Below are 12,060 nucleotides of genomic sequence, written 5' to 3'. Positions count from 1 at the left end.
ATATATATATATATATATATATAATCTCCAGTGGTATTGGTAGTGGTGTCCAACCTGGTAATGGAACAGTTTGAACGTAAAGTTTTTGGAAATAACAAAATGATTGGTTGCCGTGACACTGGTACAGATACATGGATGGTACATGCACCATTGTACATCGGGCCAAAGTTGAACAACTCCTTGAAAAACTGGATATTTTTCCCCAGCATGAAATTCACAAAATAAATGGAGAATGATGGAAGATTGGCTTTTTTGGATGTTGAGGTGCACCTGCAATCTGACGGTTCGTTGGAGACAAATGTGTAGAGGAAACCAACGCACACCAACAAATTGCTCGATTTCAGTTCATGTAATATCTGTCATAAACACAGTGTTACTCCTACACTAGCATCCCATGCATTTGGCGATTTGCTCATCCAGGAATGCTGTAACCAGGGATATAAAATCAACAGGATATGTTAATGAACAATGGTTATGATAAGAGCCAACTACCTGGATTCAAAAAGCCTACTACAGCAAATAACAAGGAGCAGGAAATGATTGGATGGTGTATACTACTCTACTACCCAGACATCATGGAAAAGATTGCCAAAGTAATGCGAGATTCAAAAATTGGAGTAGCTCATAAGCCGCTGTGCACCATCTGCATTTTATATCTCACTAATGGGCCGGATCTGCATCTGGACCTGAATCATAATCGAATCAGCTTGTTCTTGTTACCTCCCCAACCCATCCACCAAGTTTTGCCATAACCTGTCCACAACTTTTTGAGATATCGTGTGAATTATCATTTTGACCCTATCTCTCAATTGTGAAGAACTGCTTTTGAAATTCTAGTATCCGGATCCGGATCCATATCCTCATGAAAATCCAGCCATTTAGTCCTTGTCACCCACCCAACCTGTCCACCAAATTTCGTCCAAATCCGTCCATAACTTTTTTTTGTGATATTGTGTTATATATATAGTTTTTGCCCTTCATTCTCTCAATGTTGACAAATCACTTAAAAAAAATTCTCGGATCAGGATCTTCACCAAAATCGAATCAATTCGTCCTTGTCACATGTCCAACCTGTCCACCAAATTTTGTCCGAATTCGTTTACAACTTTTTGAGATATCCTATTCACAGACAGACAGACATGAAAACATAACCTCCGTCCACCTTCGGTGGTGGAGGTAAAAATATGGTGTGTGCTGCCTCCTTGCTTGACATTCAGCATTTCAAAGCATAAGAGCATGGACAATCCCCATAGGTTGGAATCCATGGGGAGAGGGAATTCCTCATGAAATGACCCGCTGAGTGCTGTGAAAAAGGTTGCGCCATTGTTGTAATGTCGCTGGTACCAAGAGTACTTCGAAAACTGGCGGCACTTCCTCCAAGCTCTGTGGATGTGTTTGTCTCATCTAATAGTCTTGTATTGTGTCGCATATGTCCTTCTGTATGTCCATGTGCGTGAGATTAGCATTTGTGGCAGCTCCACTATGAGCCTTAGGATCCTGTAAAAAAGCAAACAAACAAAAACAACTGTCACCTGCTCTTTGTTTGGAGAAGGTAACAATGTCATTGCAATGTGTTGCTATGGCCATGTAAGCCTCAGTGAAGCCTAAATATGGCAAAGTATTAGGATGAACAATGCTGGTATTATTGGGATGAAGGATGCTACAGTGAAATTTGAGGTCACCTTTGCTGCCATCGATCTGTTATCTACAGATTTGTCTCCAAACATCAACAAACCAATGCAGTGAAAGACTGCCTCCATCTGGATGATGCTGGTTGACCTCAAACAGAAAATGCAGCTCTGATCAGGCTTGTCAGACGTATTCCTGTCGCCATATGTACAATGTTGTGGCATGAATGGAATCTCCTTCGCAGGTTATCCACAAGAACTGTTCAGAACTGGCTTTGTGCTGCAGGTTACAAAGATAGTAGACCGATAAGATGTCTTCTTCTCACCTCAGAATACAAAGCAGCTCACTTGTATGGTGCTGGGCACGTCAACCCTGGAATCTCATATGCTGGAGGAAGAGCCACTGATCTGATGAGAGCCGATTTCTCCTGCATGTGAATCTTGGCAGAACTTGGGTTTGGGGGCCACCGAACACATTGTATGGAGTCAATCCCATATGGTGGTGGATCCATTATGATATCAGCAGCCTGTTCACCTTGTTTTTTTTCTTCACCTTGTTATTGTACAGGTAAACTGACAGAAAAGTATTGAAAGGGCATTTTGGATCATGTTGTCACACATTTTGACAACCCCACACTTCTCAAGACTGGCAGGATAGCTTAGATGACAATGGATGACAATGCCACAGCCCCCCCTGCTTCCCCCCCCATTCTAGTTCAGTTACCGACATTTTGCAAAATGATACCATCACAACAATGCCCTGTACAGTAAGGAGTCATGATTTACATCCAATAGAGAAAGCATGTTCAGGACATCATGAGATATAGAGTTAAGAAAATTGACCATCTTCCTCTTCTCCAATGCCTTGATTTCCGATCATCAATTTGGTTTCAGATCAGGTCACTCTACCCTGGATATGCTGCTTCTGCTCTCCCAACAATGGATGGAGGTCCTCAATGCAGACATGAAATCAGAGCCATATCCCTAGACATATCGCGTGCTTTTGACACGGTCTGGCACCCTGCCCTGCTCACCAAACTCTCTTCCCATGGTATCCAAGGCCATCTCCACTCATGGCTCACAGACTTCCTCTCCTGTCGCAGCCAACGTGTGGCCCTAAATGGAATTCTTTCATCCCCTCTTCCTGTCCAGGCTGGAGTTCCTCAAGGCAGCGTTCTGGGCCCTGTTCTTTTTCTGGTTTTCATCAAAGATCTCTCTGACTCTCTGGAAAATCCTCTTTATCTCTTTGCTGATGACTCCACCCTCTGCCATACCATCTGTCATCCCTCAGACCGGCGAGCAGCAGCTTCTTCGCTCACTGCAGATCTGGGTAAAATCACAAACTGGGTGCAACACGTGGAACATGTCTTTCAATCCTGGCAAATCTCACACTCTCACTCTGTCTCTCCGAAAGGACCGTTTGGACCCCCCCCCATCTACTTTCTCAACAATCCTCTGGAAGAAGTCCTTTCATTTCAAGCTTCTGGGTCTCACTATCTGCCATGACCTTTCCTGGGAAAGCCACATTTCCAACCAGGCCTCCAAAGCCAGGTGCCGACTGGGCTTCCTCCATCGTGCAAGGTCCTTCCTCGCCCCCCTGAGCTCCTGACCACATACAAAGCTTTAGTCCACAGCCTGATGGAGTACTGCTCTCCCCTCTGGGCTGGTGCTCCTGCATCTCACCTTTCTCGGCTTCATGCTGTGGAAACCAAGGCATTTAGGATCATTGGTATCTCCCACAATTAGGCTGAGTCTTTAGGCCTCTCACTCTCTCCCTGCAGGCAGGTTAGTGGTCTTTCTGTCTTCTACTGTCTCCTCTCCGGTCTCGCCCCCCCGTTCTGTCTGCGATATGATGTGCCCCCGCCTCCCTCCATATTTCCGCAGGGCACTCACGATCTGCCAGCAACACCCTTCTGGTAAAACTACCAAAATCACGAATCACTGCTCACCTTCACTCTTTCATTCCTCTTTTTTCCCACCTTTGGAAAGAACTCCCACACTCTCTTCAATCCCATTCTTCCCTCCAGGTCTTCAAAACTACTGTTCACCACCGCCTCTTACCTTCCCCCAACCAAAACCATGATCTTTTATATCCCCGTTAATCCACCCCAAACCCATCTCCTTCAAATTCCCTGCCTTCCTTCCTGAAAGTTCCCTGTCATGTAAGGTCCTGAAAGTCCCAGTGGTGTCCATCTCGTGTACCCCATGTTTCCTGCCCCATCCCTCTCCCTTCCAGAAATCTCCTTATGTCTCTGTTCCGCACTGTTTTGTCCTTCTCTCTCCCACCCCTCTTGTCTCCTGCCCCCCTTGTTGTGCATTGTGTGTTAGCTCTCATACGACGCTCAACAATGTATACCAAACAAGCTCGAATGAGCTAAGATCCTCGTCCTCTTAATGATGACGCCATAAAAACGAATATGACATCATTGTGATGTATCAGGTTTGCGATAAATTATAATTTATCGCAAATTAGCACAGATAATTATCTGTGCTAATGCCCGGCTTGATTCCCTCAAACAAAATTCAAACAGCTTGCCTAATTTCGGAGATAATGCTATAGGCGATTTCCATTAGCGGCGATATTATGACGTCAACTTTTTTCTAGAAAGAATTTCCAAAATCGGAGATGGTTACTGCCTGCGTGTGGGCTTTCTGCATATACATGGTGAGTTTCATGAAGATCCGATGAAAACTCTGGGTTGTGAAACAAAAAATGTCAAAAATAGGAATGATGTCATAAAAATTGATATGACGTCATAGTGATGTATCCCTTGTGCGGTAATTCATCTCTGCTAAAGCCCTGTTCGATTCCCGCAAACAGAATTCAAAAAGCTTGCCTAGTTTGAGATAATTTTTTAGGCGATTTCCATTAGCGGAGATATTTTGACATCATAACTTTTTTTTCTCGGAGGAATTTTCAAAATCGGAGATGGTTACTGTCTGCGCAGGGAATTTTTACATATATATGCCAAGTTTCAGGAAGTTTCGATGAAAACTGTAGGTTGTGAAACAAAAAAGTCCACAAGAACAACAACGTGAGTAAGACTTAGAGCTCCTCCACGAGGATCTAAAAAAACACAAAAACCCTGGCACAGTTGGAAGCCACTCTGCACCAGGAATGGCGACACCTCCCTTTGGATTCTCTCAGCCAGCTTCTCCAAGGGATGATAATGAGGGTTCCACCAGTCATTCATTCTCATTGTGCTTACTTACACACATTGTCGACCAGTGGAAACCTTCATTTCATTGTGACATCATTGGAAGTCATTTTGTAATGGGTTTGAACCATACATCACAAGATTTGTTGCCAGTCGCCACATTATAAAATCAACGTGCTCTTTTGATTTAAAAGTGCCCTTAGAGGCATCCTAATTTTGTGATTCAAAATAAATAATCCACAAAACCTCTGAATTTGTCTTAAATCATTTGTTGAACACACATACTTTACGAATATATCGTTTTATTTTCCACTAACGTAACGGTTTCTGAATAATTTTCTTGGAGCTGAGAGCCACACAGACACGATCCTCGTTTGTCGTGATGTGTCGGCATAATTTATGTGCATGGCATTAGTGTCATGTCACATCTAAGGTCAGTGTGTTGCTTTCGATAAACTGTGAATAAATATATATATATATATATATATATATGTATATATATATATATATATATATATATATATATATATATATATATATATATATATATATATATATATATATATATATATATATATATATATGAAGACCACAAGGGGAAAACCAGAGATGTCACTTTTTATAAATTTCAGGGTTATTGGACCTGCCAATAGTTGGCAACATAAGGTTTCCTCTCACAATATTACTTTAACAAATAACCAGGGGTGTCACGTAATTTATATGGTATAAAGTTTCGCCGTGCAATGAAAAAACAAGTGTTGTCAAAGCTGAACAAGTAGAGACCCAGAGTTGTCAGTACTTTACTCCTGGTTATCTCCCTTTCATTCATGTTAACTGTTCCACCATAATATTCAGAGTTGAGAAACTAAAAAATGAAAGATTGGAAAACTTTCACAGCATAAACTCTGAGCACTACAATGGCCTCTTTGGTTATATCATGGGCTCTGTAGTTGGTGCATATCGTGGTTCAAGCCTGGTCATACCTTTATTGTGACTTTTATGGGACCCACGCCGTGGCTTAATGGTTAGCGCGTCTGAGTACCCATCCTCATTCGATGTACCCACTGCCCAATCAACCTGCTTAGGTATATGAGGGAGTCACATGAGGTGACTTCGGCTATCGCGGGGGTGGTTTATCCTTGGTTTCCTCCCGGTTTTCCATCATATTAAGTAGTACGGAGTAAGAAATGGAGAATCCGTCGTCATATAAGCGAAATACCCTTGAGTATGGCTTTGAACACCAATCAAACAAAAAAACAATGACCGTTTAATGTTGAAAAAAATAATCTGTGATCACCAAAGTCATGTAATGTATGCTAATAACCAACAAGCATGAATTTGCTACACATCCTGGGTTAAAATTGCTTGGCAATTATTAAACAAGGGAATAACCAGTGATGTCAGTTTGCAACATTGATTATTGCTTTGCTCTTAAATTAAATAACACAGAAGCTTGGCAAATGCTACATGCTTAATTTAATCGGCCAATGATCACTCTTCCTTTTACTGGAAAATAAATCTATATGACAGTTATTAAACAGTCCACCAAAGTCTTGAAACTTTGTTTTTCAGTTTCTTCAAAATTGACTTATCCTGACATCTCTGGTTTTCCCCTTGTGGTCTTCATATATATATATATATATATATATATATATATATATATATATATATATATATCTATATATATATATATATATATATATATATATATATATATATATATATATATATATATATATATACATATATATATATATATATATATATATATATATATATATATATATATATATATATACTACACTTGTTTGTGTGTGTGTGTGTGTGTGTGTGTGTGTGTGTGTGTGTGTGTGTGTGTGTGTGTGTGTGTGTGTGTGTGTGTGTGTGTGTTTGCCAGGATGTCTCCTCTATAACTCTAAAACCGTGAAACCTAGCAGCCTGAAACTTTGCAGGCATACTAAGAAAACTCCAAGGAAGTGCATGACTGAAAATTGGATGTTTGGGTTAATTTAGACACACCTTTTGAAGATCATTAACAGCCTTACTTAATTATATCCTTTATCAGGTGCATCCTTAGTCACTGCTCTCTTTGGGATCTGAAGGCATATCCTAGGTAACCTTGCTGGGGTCTGAAACCACCATGTTTTTTGACCTGCTCAACCATGCCTTGACTTGGAACAAGCCACAACGATTTCTTTACGATAAAGTTTTTTTTTCATTCTCCTCACTCATATTATCGAATGCCTGTTTATCATAGCTATGGATCATTGTGTACATCGCTTTTGTGAATGCTGTAGTTTTCAAATTCGGAGCTTGGAGCAATTTCATGCATTATATGATGCAATTTTACACTATCTACTCTCACGGACCAATTAAAGTAAATCATCAAAATATTATTTCACCGTTGAAGATCGGATATCGCCTGGAATAAATAAATTTCGAAATCTGGAGTAAAATCTGATAATGTTAAAGAAATAACGAGTCTTGTAACTAAGCATATATACCTATTTACATTAAGCAAGCAAGGTTATGGTTCTTCCTCCTCCTCCTCCTCCTCCTCCTCCTCCTCCTCCTCCTCCTCCTCCTCCTCCTCCTCCTCCTCCTCCTCCTCCTCCTCCTCCTCCTCCCCTCTCATATATACACAAGAAAATGTGAAATTTCAAAAGCATAAAAGTTTTCTTTTTCTGTTGTTTGGAGAATTATATTGAGTCAACAAAAAATTTAGGAATGTTCCAAAATTAACTAGCTTTATTGAGCTATATGATTTAATGCATTCAATGCTTGACACCATGCAATGCCCCCCAGATGGACTGATTATCCATAGCATCTGCCAGAGTGTGTATATATTTTCTGAGGTTTCACGAGGTGCTCTACGGGGAATCAAAGCAAATCTGGTGAAAAACATACATCATAAAATAAAGTTATAACGTTTGCGCGGACCGCGAACCGATGTACCACGTGACACATGCGCTACGTCATTCTGAGTGAATCGTTCACTGACTGTGGATGCTTCACTCACTCACTGCAGATGCCACCTCATTGAGAGCAAGTTTTTCGTGTTCAGTCATCCTTCGTGAGTGGTTCGTGCTCTGTCATTCTGAGCAAGTCATTAATGCTCCGTCATTCTGAGTGATTTGTTTGTGCTCCATCATTCTGAGAGAGTTGTTGTGAAATATCACCTGATTTCCGAGCCCTTAACCATATCAACGTTTTTGCTCAATGAATGAGCCAAATTTTTTATCATGCACCAAATAATGTTTGTGAACATATTCCTGAAACGTGCATATACATGCAACGTTGTTTTTCGGTGAAAGCTACTCAAGTTTTTTGGGTTGTATACAGTATGTGCTGTAGTAGGTAACCACACTAACTTCAACCTGCCGCTTCCTGAACAATTGCCGATATCGGTGAAGCGTGTGTGTGTGTGTGTGTGTGTGTGTGTGTGTGTGTGTGTGTGTGTGTGTGTGTGTGTGTGTGTGTATGTGTTGTTCATAAAGAGTAACATATTCTCTCTGTTAATTCTCCTATCCCCACCCCTCTCTCTGTCTTTGTTTCATTCTTGCTCTACCTCCTCCAAATATAGAGCAACACCTCTCTCGCTCTCTCTCTCTCTCTCTCTCTCTTTCTCACTCCCTCACTCCCTCACTCCCTCACTCCCTCACTCCCTCACTCCCTCACTCCCTCACTCCCTCACTCTTTCACTCTCTCTCACACTCACACCCTCTCTCTCTCTCACACTCTCTCTCTCACACTCTCTCTCTCACACTCACACTCACGCTCTCTCTCTCTCGCTCTCTCTGTCTTTCTCTCTTTCTCTGTCTCCAGACATATCTGGATGGTGGTTATGTTTGGGCGGTGTTTGTCTCCAGACGTGTTGGGGCAGTGTTTGTCTCATGACGTGTTAGGTTGTTGTTTGTCTCTGGACGCTTCGTGGCGGTGTTTGTCTCCGGACACGTTGGGGCGGTGTTTGTCTCCTGATGCATCGGTTTGGTGTTTGCCTCTGGACACATCATGGCAGTGTTTGTCTCCGGACGCATTTGGACGGTGTTTGAATCCAGACGCGTCAGAGCAGTGCTTGTCTCTGGACATGTCAAGGGGGGGGGGGGTGTTTGTCTCAAGATGCATTGGGGCAGTATTTGTCTCCAGACACATTGGCGCAGTGTTTGTCTCATGACGAGTCAGGGCGGTGTTTGTCTCCAGACACATTGGGGCAGTGTTTGTCTCCAGATGAGTCAGGGCGGTGTTTGTCTCCAGACACATCAGGGCAGTGTTTGTCTCCAGACACATCAGGGCAGTGTTTGTCTCCAGACGAGTCAGGGCGGTGTTTGTCTCCAGACGAGTCAAGGTGGTGTTTGTCTCTGGACGCGTCGGTGCGTTGTTTGTCTCTAGATGCGTCGGGCCGGTGTTTGTCTCCGGACGCATTGGGGTGGTGCTTGTCTCCAGACGCCTCGGGGCAGTGTTTGACTCTGGACACGTCGGGATGGTGTTTGTCTCTGGATGCGTCGGGCCAGTGTTTGTCTCTCGACGCGTCGGGCCAGTGTTTGTCTCTGGACATGTCGGGGGCAGTGCTTGTCTCCAGACACGTCTGGGCGGTGTTTGTCTCCGGACGTTTCGGGGTGGTGTTTATCTCCGGACACGTCAGAGCGGTTTGTCTCCGGACACGTCAGGGTGGTGTTTCTTTTCAGACACATTGGACCTGAAGCTAAGTGCCAAAACAAAGGAGGGAATTTTCTTTGTTTTATTCTGTTCCCTTTTTTGTAATTGGGTCTGTGAGGAGGTGCCTCAAAATTAGATTTAGGTTAGCTCACGTCTTGATTCATTTCCATTATAATTGTTGAATTTTTTGTATAGTGAATCATTATTTCTTTAAATTGCTGGTGTCTGTGTATCTCTTGTGGGTTCGAGAGGAAAATTCCTTTGGTGTGCTACCTTCCTGTTGAAGCGTCGAGCTGTTTCTTTCCCACGCGCACCATAATCTCCGAGAATCTCGGCTGTAAGCCTCCAAGGGTGAACCGTTTTGCTATCAGTCCAGGCAGGGGTAGACCCACTGGACATGACTACATATACATATATAGTTTCTGAAAGGCCACATTTCAGTGTATTTTTATTTTTATTTTTGCAATGTTCCAAATCCATTTGGAGCACAATTTATGTGGTAGTTTAATTTCATGTCACATCAATGGTGTGAATTAATGAAATTGGTGCATAATGGCGAGATACCTTTGGATGTTTTTTTTTCCATCCGTTTCACCATCTCCTTCCCTCTGTCTCCTCCCATAGTCTACACGGCGTGTTGCTGCAGCAGGCACCTCTCGCGGCATGGCCCTCTATGAGGATGAGGTATCTGTGGATCTATTTTTGTTGTGTTTTCCTTAACCTTCATTCCCTTAATTTTACATCATTCGTTCCCCCTCTTTCCCCCTTCCCCCTAATTTTACATTCAAAACGGAATTTGTTGTCGGTTTTGAATCAGCCATTTATGATTTAAACTGAGCCCTAATTGTATACCACATTGTTTATTGGAGTGAAGGTGTTTGAGGGGGTGAGGTGGTGTGGGGGGGAAAGAAATATTAATCTGACTACCCCATCTGCCTGAATAAACCTACAAACAGATTATCCTTGGTTATGTTTCCTCCTTGGAAGGATGGATTAGGGTGGATTACGGATCATTGTCACAACCAACCTTCACAGTGTGAACCCTAGATGGACATGAAATCGGTGGAGAATCAAGTGGTGTCAATTCACAATGGAAACTTCCCTTCACACGCTGTGATCTCCCAAAATTTACCAAAAAGGTACAACAGACTAATTGGTCACTGTAGCTGCGGTGTGTTTGTGCAGGTTAGGCCATTCTCCAAAACAAATAGCGTTTTCCAGGAAATAATGGAGTCTCTTTGCAGGAAACTGATAAATATTGTTCCATGTAATTCGACATGTCAATGTGTTCAAAATGGGCATCTATTTCACTTTTTCTCCAAGTAAAAGAGTTGCACATGTGTGTATATATATATATATATATATATATATATATATATATATATATATATATATATATATATATATATATATATATATCTATATATATCTGTTTTGAGGCCCCATCTCTGTCTCACTGTACCTTGTTATGATTGGTATCTCTATCTTAGGACAGCTGAGCCATTTTCCTTCATCTCACCATTAACTAGGTGTTACTTCTTTTGCTTAAAGACTGAATTTGCAAAAAGAAAAAGAAAAAAGAGAAGCTTGTTGGGAAGATCCATAATTCAAAAATGAAGGCACCACCAATGAGTAAAACTTCCTTATTCGTTAGGCAAGGCTCATGAGGTCTGACTGTCGAGTGGTCTTCATTCGGAGCTGTGCAGGCATCGTGCCAGATATCAAGTACAATCAAATGTAAATGGGGATGAGAGGGATGGGAGGGTAAGGAAGAGACTTTGTGACTGCCATATGCAAATTGGAAGTTTCAACATCATTACTTTCCTCATTGATGCAAATGACATTGGGTCTACCATCAGCATATTGCATCGCAAAGCACCTCCCCACTCCTCTTCCACTTCGCTCTCCTTTTAGCAGGTACTTAATGCTTGGGGGAATAATTGTCTATGGCCCTACACAGTCCCAGATGAAGAACACTTGAAAGATAGAAGCCGATACGAGTCTTGCCTTGCTGGGCCGTTGTATAACCATCATTGATGGTGCCTCAATTTTTTTTTTTTATTAATAACTCATATTCTGCACCACATGCTCCATTACCTGTGAGCGGATGCCAATTATTAAACCTTTTCCAATCCAACAAGATGCAGTCGTCACAAAGATGTAAGCAGGTCCTCAATTCCAGTTTGTGTCCCCAAAACAACTAATCATATTCAGCTGAAATTTTGCACACCAATGTCACACATTGCCTTTCTTCACAACGTCTTCAAGGTCATGGCATCTTTGTTTCGTGGGTTGTCCCAAACTGAAACAGCGTGAGTTATGAAGATTTTAATATGAATAAAAACATCTTTTGCTTGTAGAAAGGTTATATTTTGCACAGGGAATAGTGTGCGTGTACTTAACAAGCACTGTGATTCGAAACCCCCCAAATAAATAAATAAATAATTAAAGAAATAAACAAATAAATGAACAAAAGTCGCAAGGAAAAATGTCACCAAGTACAGCAGTGATAACGTATTAAAAGTGATCAAGTTGCACAAAGTTTATCATGTCCCAAAAGTGTCACAGAAGGTTAATTTGAAATATCGCAAAAGGGAATGACATAAATGACAATTGTG

The 12,060-nt window shown here is 41.8% G+C and overlaps 1 protein-coding gene across 2 annotated transcripts in view; it reads left to right on the top strand.

Moving 5' to 3' along the window:
• LOC147011068 (double C2-like domain-containing protein alpha) overlaps positions 1–12,060 on the top strand; it is a 431,659-nt gene that overhangs the window by 394,092 nt on the left and 25,507 nt on the right. For both annotated transcript variants that reach the window (XM_085859768.1, XM_085859769.1), the window contains one exon: positions 10,067–10,126. In XM_085859768.1, coding sequence (XP_085715894.1) covers positions 10,067–10,126 — 60 coding nt within the window. The remainder of the gene's footprint in view (positions 1–10,066; positions 10,127–12,060) is intronic.

The sequence above is a fragment of the Eptatretus burgeri genome, chromosome 16 (genome assembly GCF_056783735.1).
Source record: "Eptatretus burgeri isolate ZD-2024b chromosome 16, Ebu_testis_v1, whole genome shotgun sequence".
NCBI classification, from domain to species: domain Eukaryota; kingdom Metazoa; phylum Chordata; class Myxini; order Myxiniformes; family Myxinidae; genus Eptatretus; species Eptatretus burgeri.
The sequence above is the reverse complement of the archived record's forward strand: the minus strand, read 5'-3'. Positions and strand labels throughout refer to the sequence as shown.